At 45.0% G+C, this 12,827-nt stretch overlaps 1 protein-coding gene across 1 annotated transcript in view; it reads right to left on the reverse strand.

The window, feature by feature from the left end:
• The window catches only part of LOC127056478 (gamma-aminobutyric acid receptor subunit gamma-4), a 128,213-nt gene extending 116,262 nt beyond the window's left edge, over nt 1–11,951 (reverse strand). The window contains exon 1 of the mRNA XM_050964361.1: nt 11,873–11,951. Within this exon, the coding sequence (XP_050820318.1) occupies nt 11,873–11,874 (2 nt within the window). The 5' untranslated portion in view covers nt 11,875–11,951. The remainder of the gene's footprint in view (nt 1–11,872) is intronic.
• Nucleotides 11,952–12,827: the final 876 nt, after the last annotated feature.

The following is a 12,827-nucleotide window of genomic DNA, read 5'->3' on the forward strand; positions in this document are numbered from 1 at the left end:
TATGTTATTGAAGTTATTGAAGTCCTCAAATTGTGGTTTAAAGACCTCAAGGTGCAGAGAATCCTCCAGCAAGTGACCCATGCCCCATGCTGCAGAGGAAGGCAAAAAACCTCCAGGGTCTCTGCCAATCTGCCCTGGAGGAAAATTCCTTCCCAACCTCAAATATGGTGATCAGTTAAACCCTGAGCATGTGGGCAAGACTCACCAGCCAGACACTCAGGAAAGAATTCTCTGCAGTAACTCAGATCCCACCCCATCCAACATCCCATCACAGACCACTGGGCATACTTACCTGCTGATAATCAAAGATCAATTAATAGCCAAAATTAGGCTATCCCATCATACCATCCCCTCTATAAACTTATCAAGCTTAGTCTTGAAGCCAGATATGTCTTTTGCCCCCACTACTCCCGTTGGAAGGCTGTTCCAGAACTTTACACCTCTAATGGTTAGAAAACTTCATCTAATTTCAAGTCTAAACTTCTTAGTGTCCAGTTTATATCCATTTGTTCTTGTGTCCACATTGGTACTAAGCTTAAATAATTCCTCTCCCTCATTGATATTTAATCCCTCTGATATATTTATAAAGACCAATCATATCTCCCCTCAGCCTTCTTTTGGTTAGGCTAAACAAGCCAAGCTCTTTGAGTCTCCTTTCATAATACAGGTTTTCCATTCCTCAGCTCATTCTAGTAGCCCTTCTCTGTACCCGTTCCAGTTTGAACTCATCCTTCTTAAACATGGGAGACCAGAACTGCACACAGTATCCCAGATGAGGTCTCACCAGTGCCTTGTATAATGGTACTAACACCTCCTTATCTTTACTGGAAGTATCTCGCCTGATGCATCCCAAGACCGTATTAGCTTTTTTAACGGCCATATCACAATGGCGGCTCATAGTCATCCTGTGATCAACCAATACCCCGAGGTCCTTCTCCTCCACTGTTACTTCCAACAGATGTGTCCCCAATTTAAAACCGAATTGCTTGTTATTAACCCCTAAATGCATGACCTTGCACTTTTCACTATTAAATTTCATCCTATTGCTATTACTCCAGTTTACAAGGTCATCCAGATCTTCCTGTATGATATCCTAGCCCTTCTCCGTATTGGCAATACCTTCCAGCTTTGTGTCATCTGCAAACTTTATTAGCACATTCCCACTTTTTGTGCCAAGGTCAGTAATAAAAAGATTAAGTAAGATTGGTCCCAAAACCGATCCCTGAGGAACTCCACTAGTAACTTCCTTCCAGCCTGACAGTTCACCTTTCAGTATGACCCATTGTAGTCTTCCCTTTAACCAGTTCCTTATCCACCTTTCAATTTTCATGTTGATCCCCATCTTTTCCAATTTAGCTAATAATTCCCCACGTGGAACCATATCAAATGCCTTACTGAAATCGAGGTAAATTAGATCCACTGTGTTTCCTTTGTCTAAAAAAATCTGTTACCTTTTCAAAGAAGGAGATCAGGTTGGTTTGGCATGATCTACCTTTTGTAAAATCATGTTGTCTTTTGTCTCAATTACCATTAACCACAATGTCTTTAACTACTTTCTCCTTCAAACTTTTTTCCAAGACCTTGCATACTACAGATGTCAAACTAACAGGCCTATAGTTACTCGGATCACTTTTTTTCCTCTTTCTTAAAAATAGGAACTATGTTAGCAATTCTCCAGTCATACGGTACAACCCCTGACTTTACTGATTCATTAAAAATCCTTGCTTATGGGCTTGCAATTTCATGTGCCAGTTCCTTTAATATTCTTGGATGAAGATTATCTGGGCCCTCCGATTTAGTCCCATTAAGCTGTTCGAGTTTGGCTTCAACCTCAGATGTGGTAATATCTACCTCCATATCCTCATTCCCATTTGTCATCCTACCATTATCTCTGTACTCCTCATTAGCCTCATTAAAGACTAAGGCAAAGTTTTGTTTAGATACTGGGCCATGCCTAGATTATCCTTAACCTCCACTCCATCCTCAGTGTTTAGTGGTCCTACTTCTTTCTTTGTTTTCTTCTTATTTATATGGCTATAGAACCTTTTACTATTGGTTTTAATTCCCTTTGCAGGGTCCAACTCTACATGGCTTTTGGCCTTTCTCACTTTATCCCTACATGTTCTGACCTCAATTAGGTAGCTTCCCTTGCTAATCCTTCCCATCTGAAGACATCAATTTCAGGGGTTTTTACTACTTGTTATTCTCATAGTTCAAATGAGAAATATAATCATGCATGCATAAATACACTTCCTTTGGTCTCTTCTGTGGGAGATTTGAGCTTCTGAGACATTGTGGAATGGTGTCCAATCCCTCTGTAGGGCACACCAACTCCTCAATGTCTGGGAAACAAGTGACAGTTCCACAGTCTCAATCCAACTCCCATTGAGTCTCTGCAATGTCAGCCTGCATTTGCACAGCCTGTGGCAATTCTAGCAATCTTTTTCTCCAGTGAGGTGAGGGAGCCTGCAGTCTAAATGCAATATGCTGGCACGGTCCCTAGAATACAATCTTTACAGCAAACCCTCCTGGTTCCTGTGCTGCTTCACTACTGAGCCCTGAGTCCTCCTTCTCCATTCTGTCCCAAACTCCTCTTCTTTATAAACTCCTCCGCTTGAGTTCCCATTGGTTCCTCCCTTAGTGGGTGACTCTGAGTATGTCCTGCCAGACTGCCTGCCCACAATGGAAATCACCTGAGTAGCTGCAAGCAGCTAATGCGAATGCCTAGCAGCCACCATACCCAGTTTCTGGGTGACACTAGCCCACTGTTTCACAAACACGGCCACCATGGCCACATGTGGCCACCATGGGGTTTCTCTGCAGCCATGGCAATTTCCTGGGCAGTGCAGGTGGGGGGGGGAAAGCATCAGCCCCTCCCCATTAATCCCCCTTGCTCCTGCATACACCACATCTCTGGAGACACAGGTGGGACACATAATGCGTCAGGAGCAAGGTGAGGCAGTGAGGAAGGGGTGAGAAGTAGAGCGGCAAGGCGAGCAGTGGGTGGGGGTGGCCCTGGCAGAAGAGTAGGGAGGCAAGCGGCGAGCCAGCAACAGGGTGAGGAGGTGGGTGGGCAAGGAGATCTGGCTGTGAGCCGGGGAATGAGGAGGCGAGCAGGGGTGTGTGTGAAGAGGCGAGTGCTGAGGCAAACACCAGAAGGGGGGGGGGTGAGGAGGAGACTAGAGAGCCAGCAGCAGGGTGAGGAGGGCTGGTGGGGGTCTGGCTGCAAGCGGGGGAGTGAGGAGGCGAGCAGCAGATAGGTGGGTGTGGGTGAGGAGGCAAGCGGTGAGGCGAGTGTGGGGGGGTCCTGGTGGTGGAGTAAGGAGGGGAGCGGTGAGCCTGCAGAAAGGTGATGAGGCAGGCAGAGGGGTCTGGCTGTAAGTGGGGGAGCGGCGAGGCGGGCAGGGAGGTGTCTGTGGCAGGGGAGTGAGGAGGCGAGTGGAGGGTGGGGGAGTGAAGAGGGACACAGGAGGTGGGTGGGGGTTCAGGAGGTGAGTGGGGGGCACATGGGCAGCAGATTGATCCCCCCTTTGGGGAGGCTAGTCCCTGACTCCACCCCTTCTGTCCATGCTCCCCCTAAAGCAGCTGGAAGACCCCCTGCACCTGAAGCCACAAGCCCTCCACCCAGAGAAGCTCCGAGCGCCTCCCCCACACCACGGCCAGACGAGCTCCAGGCTGGACAAAGCCCAGAGCGTCCCCCGCCCCTTGTCTGGAGGAGCCCCGGGCGAACCGCAGCTGTGCATCCCTTCCCTTTCCCGCCCCAGACCCAAGCCACCCAGATATCTTTGTCATTATTATTTGGACTTCTATTATGGCAAAGCATTTTTTAATTTACGTCAGAATTGTTTTTTCAACCATATTTACCAAAAAAGCAAAAGAAACAATCATAAAAAAGACGAGAACGTGCAAAACACCTAATATGTGTTTCTATTCTGTTAGGTCCAGTGAAGAAGTTAGGTCCAGTGAAGAATAGACATAACTGTGCATGATTTTTATTATTAAGTCTGCCAACCCCCTCCCCCAAAACATTACATAAATAAATTACAATGATTTGGATGTATATATGTGCATATTACTTTATTAACTTTAGGAAAAATAAATAATTTTAGGCAAAGTGTCAGGGCGGCCACCAGCAAGAGTTGGTGGCCACACTCTGAGGCCACAAAAAAATTTGTTGCGAGAGTCATCCTGCCTGGCTTTGGCAAGATTGCAAGTATATTGAGCCCCCTAAAATAATAACAAGAATTTCATACCCTTCCACAGTTCCTTCCCATATTTACACCCCAGAATGCTGTGGGTTACATTGAGATTTGTGTGCTTTTATTTGTAAAATATTCATGAATGAGGGTTTTTGGTTTTTTGCTTTTTAATCTTTTGACCAGCTATAGCATTTACAAGGAAAACCAAAAATAGACCATATGAGCGAGATGCCATGTAGATAAGCTAACAGTGGGCGTGCGGGGTAGAGGGAGGTGTCAATATATACTGACATTTAAAGTCCTAACTTCACAATCCGCACCTTGCATTAGACAGATTGTTGGGAAGTTCTTTGTATTTAATTCTGCTGTGCATAAAAATGTGCTGTATATCCATGGAGCAATGTGTAGCTTTAATGGTGTGCTTGAGGCACAGTGAGAGCTTCTACACTCATGTCTTGTCCCTGATGGTCTGTCTTGATCGCTAGTAAAACAAGCTCAGTGCTCTGGAGAAACACTTACCTACATCAGTAAAACTACCACTTTGTTTGGCACAACTGGCCGTCTCTGGTCAGAAGAATACCAGGAGTGGAACAGTAAGAACTTCAGATCAAGATGGAGGTTCTCTTCCCCTCCCCTACTCCAAAACAGGGCATGAGGAGCTACGATCAGGATAGCTGAGGTGTTGCTAATGTGGATGGGAGTTCATTATCTGAGCTGGAGGCGGGTTCATTAGCGGCCAGTACCAGAATAGCAGGGAGGCTGGGGATCAGGGCTGAGGTTCATTTTCAGAGCTACACAGAGGAATCTTGCACAGCACCTGTCTATTCCTGCCTCTAGTCCTCACCACTGGACTCTCATTTACATAATCTTGAAAATTTACCTCAGAAAATTGTAAAATAAAAGGGAACTAGAGCAGCAACCTGGCAGTGTTAGTGCGAAGAGCTGCAGCAGAACCCCTGACTTGTGAGAAAGTCTCTCCTCCCTCGTTCCAGGGATTTAGGTGCACCAGTCCCACTGAGAGTCACTGGAATTTGCACTCCTAAATCCCACAGGTGTTTCTGAAGATATCCCCCTGGGTAAAAGACAAGGCTAAAGCTTTTCAAACCTTGGTGCCTAAAACTAGACTCTTAAACCCATGTATCAAGTGGGATTTTCCAAAATGCCCAGTGTTGGTCTAACTCTGCTCCCACTTAAATGGCTGCTGCAGCTGGTTTCCATGAAAGCCATGCCAACTGCCATGGCAGTTAGGCCAAGGTTGAGCAGTTTTGCAAATGCCACCTGAAGGCATCTTACCAAGTGGCCTGGTTTTCAAAGGTGTTGAGTACCCAGCAACTCCCATTGACTTCAGGGAGGTGCTGTATGCTCAGCAGTTTTGAAGATCAAACAGTTGATATAGACACCTAACTATGGATGTAAGAATTAAACTTTAGGCACTCAGTTGGGATAAATCTTGGCTGAAAGCTTCAGAACATGAATGGGCATACTGGGTCAGACCAATGGTCCATCTAGCCCAGTATCCTATCTTCCCACAGTGCTCAAAGCCAGGTGCCCAGAGGGAATGAACAGAACAGGGCAATTTATTGAGTGATCCAACCCCGGTTGTCCAGTCGCAGCTTCTGGCAGTTAATAGTATCCTCCATGAACTTATTATATTTCACAACATCCCCTCGCAATGAGTTCCACAGGTTGACTGTGCATTGTGTGAAGAAGTACTTTATAATGATTATTTTAAATCAGCTGACTGTTAATTTTATTGGGTGACCCCTGGTTCTTGTGTTATGCAAAGGGATAAATAACACTTCCTTAATCACTCTCTCCACACCAGTCATGATTTTATAGACCTCCATCATATCCCTCCTTAGTCATCTCTTTTCTAAACTTCTATTTACATGCTAAATAGAACGGGTAGAATAGTGTACAACTGGAATTCCATCTCTCCCTGTCCTGCTTCAAACACGAGGCGAGTAGGCTGCATTGTCATTCATTCCCCATGTCTTTTTCTTTAGTATCCCAAGGCTACGTTTCCTCAGGCGCCGCACTAATTGCTCTCTGCTGGGTGCCCCAGTTTCACAGTGCTGTCTGATTACAGGGTTCAATAAATCACCACCTGGTTGGTTTATTTTTACTGGCTCAGCTGGGTTTCCCGTTGTTATTCCCCATCCCAATGCTAGTTGCAGCTGAACTGAAATAGGCTTCCTTTTATAAGTGCCTTTAAGAAAATAAAGTTTCCTTTATGTGAGAAAGTGATAAGCGCATCTTTGACTATGGTAAGTGTTTCCAAAAACTAGTCCCCCAACTGAGGCTAAAGGAAGAGCCAGGATATTTTAGGAAGGCATCAGCCCAAAAGGTTGAGCACTAGGATCTTGCTCCTACAAAGACTTAAATGTATGCTTAACTTTATGCACAATGAATAATAATCATAACTAGCTCTTATATAGCACTTTACATCTGTAAATCAACCTGTGGAACTCTTTGCCAGAGGATGTTGTGAAGGCCAAGACTATAACAGGGTTCAAAAAAGAACTAGATAAATTAATGGTGGATAGATTCATCCATGCCTATTAGCCAGGATGGGCAGGGATGGTGTCCCTGGCCTCTGTTTTCCAGAAGCTGGGAACGAGTGACAGGGAATGGATCACTTGATGGTTACCTGTTCTGTTCATTCCTTCTGGATCACCTGGCATTGGCCACTGTTGGAAGACAGGATACTGGCCTAGATGGACCTTTGGTCTGACCCAGTATGGCTGTTCTTATGTTCTGTTCTTAGACCTCAAAGCACTTTACAAAGGAGTTCAGTATCATCCTCATTTTACAGATTGCCAAACTGAGGCACAGAAAACTGAAATCACTTGCCCAAGGTCACCCGGCTCTGTGTTCTAGTTCAGTTCTCAATCCACAAGGCAACACTGCCTCCCATTGACTTATTTAGTCCCATTGACTAAAGTCTTTGCAGCATCTGATTCTTGGGATTGTGTGGAAGTCTGCATTTCATTCTGCAGGAGTTTGTGGGAACTTTCTCTTGGGGCTAGGGCTGAATTTCATTTTGGGGTCTGGGTTCAAACTGAAAAGTAATTGAACCTGTAGAGTTTCATCTGTTTTTTTGCATCCAAACTGGGAATTTCAGTTCTGCACCCCAGCAATTTTTCATTTTAGGGTGGAGAATGCTCACTTGTGAATCCACAAGGCATGGACCTGTCCTTATGATTCCAAGTCAGACTCCAGTTCAGAAAGGCCGTATAGTCCTCATTCTGGACCGGATGACACCTAGTCCAGATTCTCACAGGAGCTGTGTATGTTCAGCATCAGGCCACTTCGCTGCCTGAATTTGGATTTAGGTGTCTAACCTTAGAAGTCCACAGCAATAAAGATGGGCCCAAGGTGCAAAAATGTGGGTCTAGATCCCAATTTGTGCACGGTCTGATGTGTTTTGAAGGCAACATTTGGATGGAATCACAGATGGTGACTGTGATACCATCAGGTCCTACTACCCTTGATACGCTGAAGCCAATCAGAAAAATGCACATTCACATGCAAGTACAGTTCTTAGGCTCTTCAGCTGACTTGCTGAATGTTGATTGGCCTTTTTAAAAATGCCTTTTCTCCTTGCTATTTTATGATTCATTAACTGAAACTTTGGGGGTGGGGGAGAGAAAGCTTTTTGGTCAACTTGCTACCAAGCTGACAGAAATTCTCTTTGGTGTGACAGGGGATAATGCTGGTGGAATGACCAATATCCCATTGGGAAACCCAATTCTAATCTAAAAGGCAGTATGTGTGTTTAGCTCAGTTTGCCTTGTAAGTATTTTAGGATACCTTGACTATGAAAAGCACTCTCTCCATCCAAATTTCATTCCATCTCCTTCAAGCAAGAAAGCAATTTAGTGTAAAAAGTATTTCAGTGGGATATTTGAAATTTCATTTGCTGAAATTGTCCTTAGACTTTGAAACCATGCTGAAATATGTCAACTGAAGGCAATTTCAAAACACTTACTTGTCCTCTTTGTGTAAGCCTCAATACCAAGAAGGTTACCATGACAACAAAGCCCACTCTCCAACTGGTCAAATTAATTCTTTGTTTTCAAATGATGTCACTATTAGCTGTACTTCAACCAAATTGCGCAAACCCTCTCCATAGACAACAGAACTACAAAAAGTCCAGTGATGCAGGCCAACAATTATGCTCTAAAATTAGCAAAGGAAATAAAATGTCATAAAACAACAATCGTTAACCTATAAAAATATATAAAAGGCCATTAAACAAAAAACAAACTCTAAACTTCTTCATATGTATAAAAAGAGAATAGGTCTGACTTTGATCAAATTTGGGCTCACCTAATTAATACAATTGCAGGCAAAGATTAGTCCACGTATCCAATTTGTGTGCACAATCCGAGTGCAAATTAAGCGTGCAATTGTTCTCACATTAATGGATCCAAAGTTTGTAAACATGACTCCCAACATGATCTGGAAGCAGTTTTTTTGGCATGTCTCAGAATCTCACTTTACTGCTCTGCTCTTTGTGGATTCTGTGTTGGATCAAAGAGCATTAGGGCAGATGTTCTGTATTGCAACCCACATCATGACATAGTCCCTGCACAGACAGATCAAACATACAGGATGGGCCAGATCCTCAGATAATGAACTCTGGTGTATCTTCAGTGAATGGCAGAACTGGTTGGACACTGGAAAATGCTGATTCATCACATTCAAAATGTTTTGCAGGAATTTGCCGACGAAAGATGGACGGATTTTGAAACCTATCTGCCAGTTCATCCACCCAGCTCCATGGCAATCTGCTTGGTAGACTGCCTCATTATCGGGGCTCTAGGATCTTCCAGGGACCACAGCTCCAGGATGGCCCAGCCATGCAGACTGCTCCAGCATCAAGGACCCAAGGACTTCCAGGATCCTTGCCATAGAGCTGGAAGCCCAGGCAGCAACAGCTGAGCCTAAAAGCCTTAGAACTTGGGGTTTGCACATGAGTAGTGGGAAGCTGTTGTGGAGAGGAGGGCACTGGGGAAACTTTTGCAAAGCCAGGAGCTTATACTAAAAGGATGGTCTTCCCCTTATCCAAAAGGGTATAGGCTGTTGCCAATTACAAGATGCTTAATGCAATACCAGCTTTCAGATCAGACCAGTGATAGGAACAGAGGGTTTGTGATACCAGTTCAGATGATTGGCCCATCAAGGCCAGTATCTGCTTCTAGCAGTGACCAACTCTGGCAGTGAATTCATAATGCTACATGTGATTAGAGAGATGTCACAATGACACTTATAATGATCTATATAGTGCTCCTTTACTACCTATCCCCAAACATTAATACATAAACAGCTTCATCTGATTGGGAGAATTCTAGTCATGATAAAAGGAGTTTGTTCACGGATCCACTTATTCCTCAGCAGTAGGGTTGCCCGCATCCGTTTTTTGACCAGAACACCTGGTCAAAAAGGGACCCTGGTGGCTCTGATTGGCACCGCCAAATGAGCAGTTAAAAGTCCAGTCGATGGCACAGCGGGGGCCCACAGCTAAGGCACTCTCCCTGCCTGCCCTAGCTCTGTGCAGCTCCTGGAATGACTGGCATGGCCCGAGACCCTTAGGCGCATGGGCAGCCAGGCTGGCTCTGCACACTGCTCCTGCCCTGAGTGCCAGCTCCTCAGCTCCCATTGGCTGGGAACCATGACCAATGGGAGCTGCGGGGGGAGGCACTTGCAGGTGGAGGACAGCATGTGGAGCCTCCCTGGCCTAGGGGCTGCAGGAACTTGGTGGCAGCTTTCTTTGAGCCATGGTAAGCACCACTGGAATCCCGCACGCCAACCACCTGCTCCAGCTTGGAGTCTCCTCCTGCACCCAAACTCCCTCCAGGATCCTGAAGCCCACACACTCCTTTCCTGTGTAGAAATTGCTAGGAAAGGGACTGAGACAGCTGCTTGTGTCAGGCATGGGCCATCACACACCATCCAATGAGAAAAGAATTCTGGACATGACCAAAACAGACCTGGATTGACCTGGATCACACTGGGAGGAGAGTGGTCTATGCTGCCTTTAACTCCCACAGCCAGTTCTGTACTAAACTGGGCAGACACTGAGGCTGGGTCTTACTTACTCCATTCCTGTGCTTGTGGTAGGTACCAGGGTGTGTGTGTAGAAAATAAAGGTGGCTTTAAGTCTTTGCATTCCCCATATCCTAGGGCCATGTAGTGATCTAACTAAGCTCCAGTGTGAGTTTCCTATGAGCCCTCGAAAGCAGAGAATAGCCATAGTACAATGCAATCCAACAACATATCTGGCATACCCGTGATCCACTCCCTAACCTGGGGCCTGGGAGTAGGTCCTTCTGCCTATTCTACATGTAGCAGGTAGGTTCTCTGCAGAGGAATGTTTCTTAGGGAACCATTTCTGCCTACAGTCAGGCCATATCACACTGCCTGAGTGGTGTCAAGGGGACTAATCATAGCTGGGAAGCCAGCCTGCTGAGAACCAGGGGCAGTCTAGAGAAACTATGCTTTGTAGGAGAATCTTCCCTGCTTCCTATTCTTCTCAGGATTTACAAGGGTGGAATTTATCTCCTTAATTTTAGCTAAGTGTGAAAATGAGGGGGATGGGGAAGGGTCATCTAAGTTTTTTTGATACTTCCAGTTTAAATGAACGTTTGTTTCTTGTTCAAAGGCATGAAATTCCCCAACTGGGTTTCAATAAAGACTACAACCTGCCATCCATGAAATTATGAAGAATTAATAAAAAATGAGTCCCATAACAATTAATTTAAGTGGGCTTTATGAGACACACTAGCAAATTAAAAGAAAAATAATTCAGTTGTCACGTTCCTTTAAAAGCAGGTCATCTCTTTAAGCAGCGATGGAAACAGAGAGTTTGACTTACCTGCCCAGTCAGTGACACACACCAGGTCACTTTTGCAACATGGCTATCAGCCACAGCAGGCTCAGCAATGCTGATTATAATCAGGGTCTTATTTTCGAACACAACTGACAGTTCATAGAGTCTGTGATTGGAAATGCTCGTCCCAATGGGAGCATTGAGAATGCAGCACTGATCAGTCCAGATGCAATCTTCTTTTACATTCTAGCAAACAATATCCCAGAGCCTAGCACATTCTTGTGGCTACTATCTGTGATGAGCTGAGTGCATTTTTTGGTACTTATGAAAGCAAAGGGGCTGATACTGATTAGAATCAAGCACAGTGCAGGCAATGCTCTATACTTCCTTAGAGTTGCTCAGCACCTTCCAAAATGTGCCAGGCTAGCTTTTCTGCTTAGCTCTGCCAACATGACTTAGTCTTAAATCGCCAATACTTCAGGATCTTCTCATAACATTCATTCCATACAGCTTCTTTTCTGCTACTCCCTCTGCCATTTCAATTCATACATCAGGGCAACATAAGTAAGATTTAAATTGCAACATACCCGCCATTCAAATTTAAGGTTCTTCCCACATCTCTCTATGTGTTCCTTTCTCCTACCCTTTGTCTGGCTTGTGTAGCTGGACTGTAAACTCTTTGGAGCTAAGTCAGCTCACTACACAATGGGGTCTTGTTGTAGGCTGTAGCCCTTCAGCTAGCTTCTCCCAGCAGGCCCCTTTAAATTGCCCTCACCTGGTTCCACCCAGACTGGCAGCAAAGGCTTGTGAAACAAACAGAACACCAAACAAAACCTACATAACAAAAGTACTTTCCTCCCAGGTACCTCTGCTAGGGCACAGTCTTCCAGCCTTCCTCCACCACTTAGGGATCAAGTTAAACCATCTCAGTCCTTTCTCCTCTGGGCAGGGGGAAGTCAACAAGCAAGCAGTCCTTCTCCTGCTAATGGCTCTTTCCTATGAGGGAAGAGGCAGATTTATAGGCTGCCCTCTTTTCCAGAGCTTGTCCTGATTGGCTGGGAGAGATGGGAGCCATGTTCCACTCTACACTACAAGGCTCCTCATCCTGAACTCTTAAAGAAGCAGTAGCCTGGGGTTTATCCTCAGACACTAACTATTATCCTGGAACCACTTCCTGTCTCTAGCATCTGTCCCTGCCATTCGGTAGGTACTCATCTGCTCCGAAATTCCTGATTTGTTCTCTGGCCTTAAAGGACTAATGTATCCTATTACAGGCCTCAGTTTTGACTGGAGTCTCTTGTCATTCCTATAATACAAATAAGTAACAACATTATCTGTTGTTTCTAATAAGCCTGTATCTAAGCACCTGCTCTACCAGTGCAATTAACACTCTCTCCTGCAATGCCTTCTCCTGCTGAATTCTACTGGCTCTATTTACTTTCATTAGTACTTCACTTCTTTGGACAATATCATCTGTCCCTCTTTATTCCTTATTCCTCAAAATTCAAATAAATAAGCAACACTATAGCAAACCTCTTTTCATCAGTGTATTTCTGCCTTCAGAATCAGAAAGATCTTTCCACACTACGCCCAACCCTGTGGAATTTTGGCTAAATAAAAGCCGAGTAACAAACGAGTAAGGACTTCAGGTTCCAGCAGCCTAATTTTTCTTTCTTTCTTTCACACTCCTTCTTCAGGAATAAACATATGAGCCCCCAAGTCCAAAGCCCATGTTCACCATCCATCTGCCACAGCAGCTGTGAGCCTGACCGTCCCTTATTCTCCTATGTCAT

This window comes from Gopherus flavomarginatus, chromosome 8, assembly GCF_025201925.1.
Source record: "Gopherus flavomarginatus isolate rGopFla2 chromosome 8, rGopFla2.mat.asm, whole genome shotgun sequence".
Taxonomy (NCBI): Eukaryota; Metazoa; Chordata; order Testudines; family Testudinidae; genus Gopherus; species Gopherus flavomarginatus.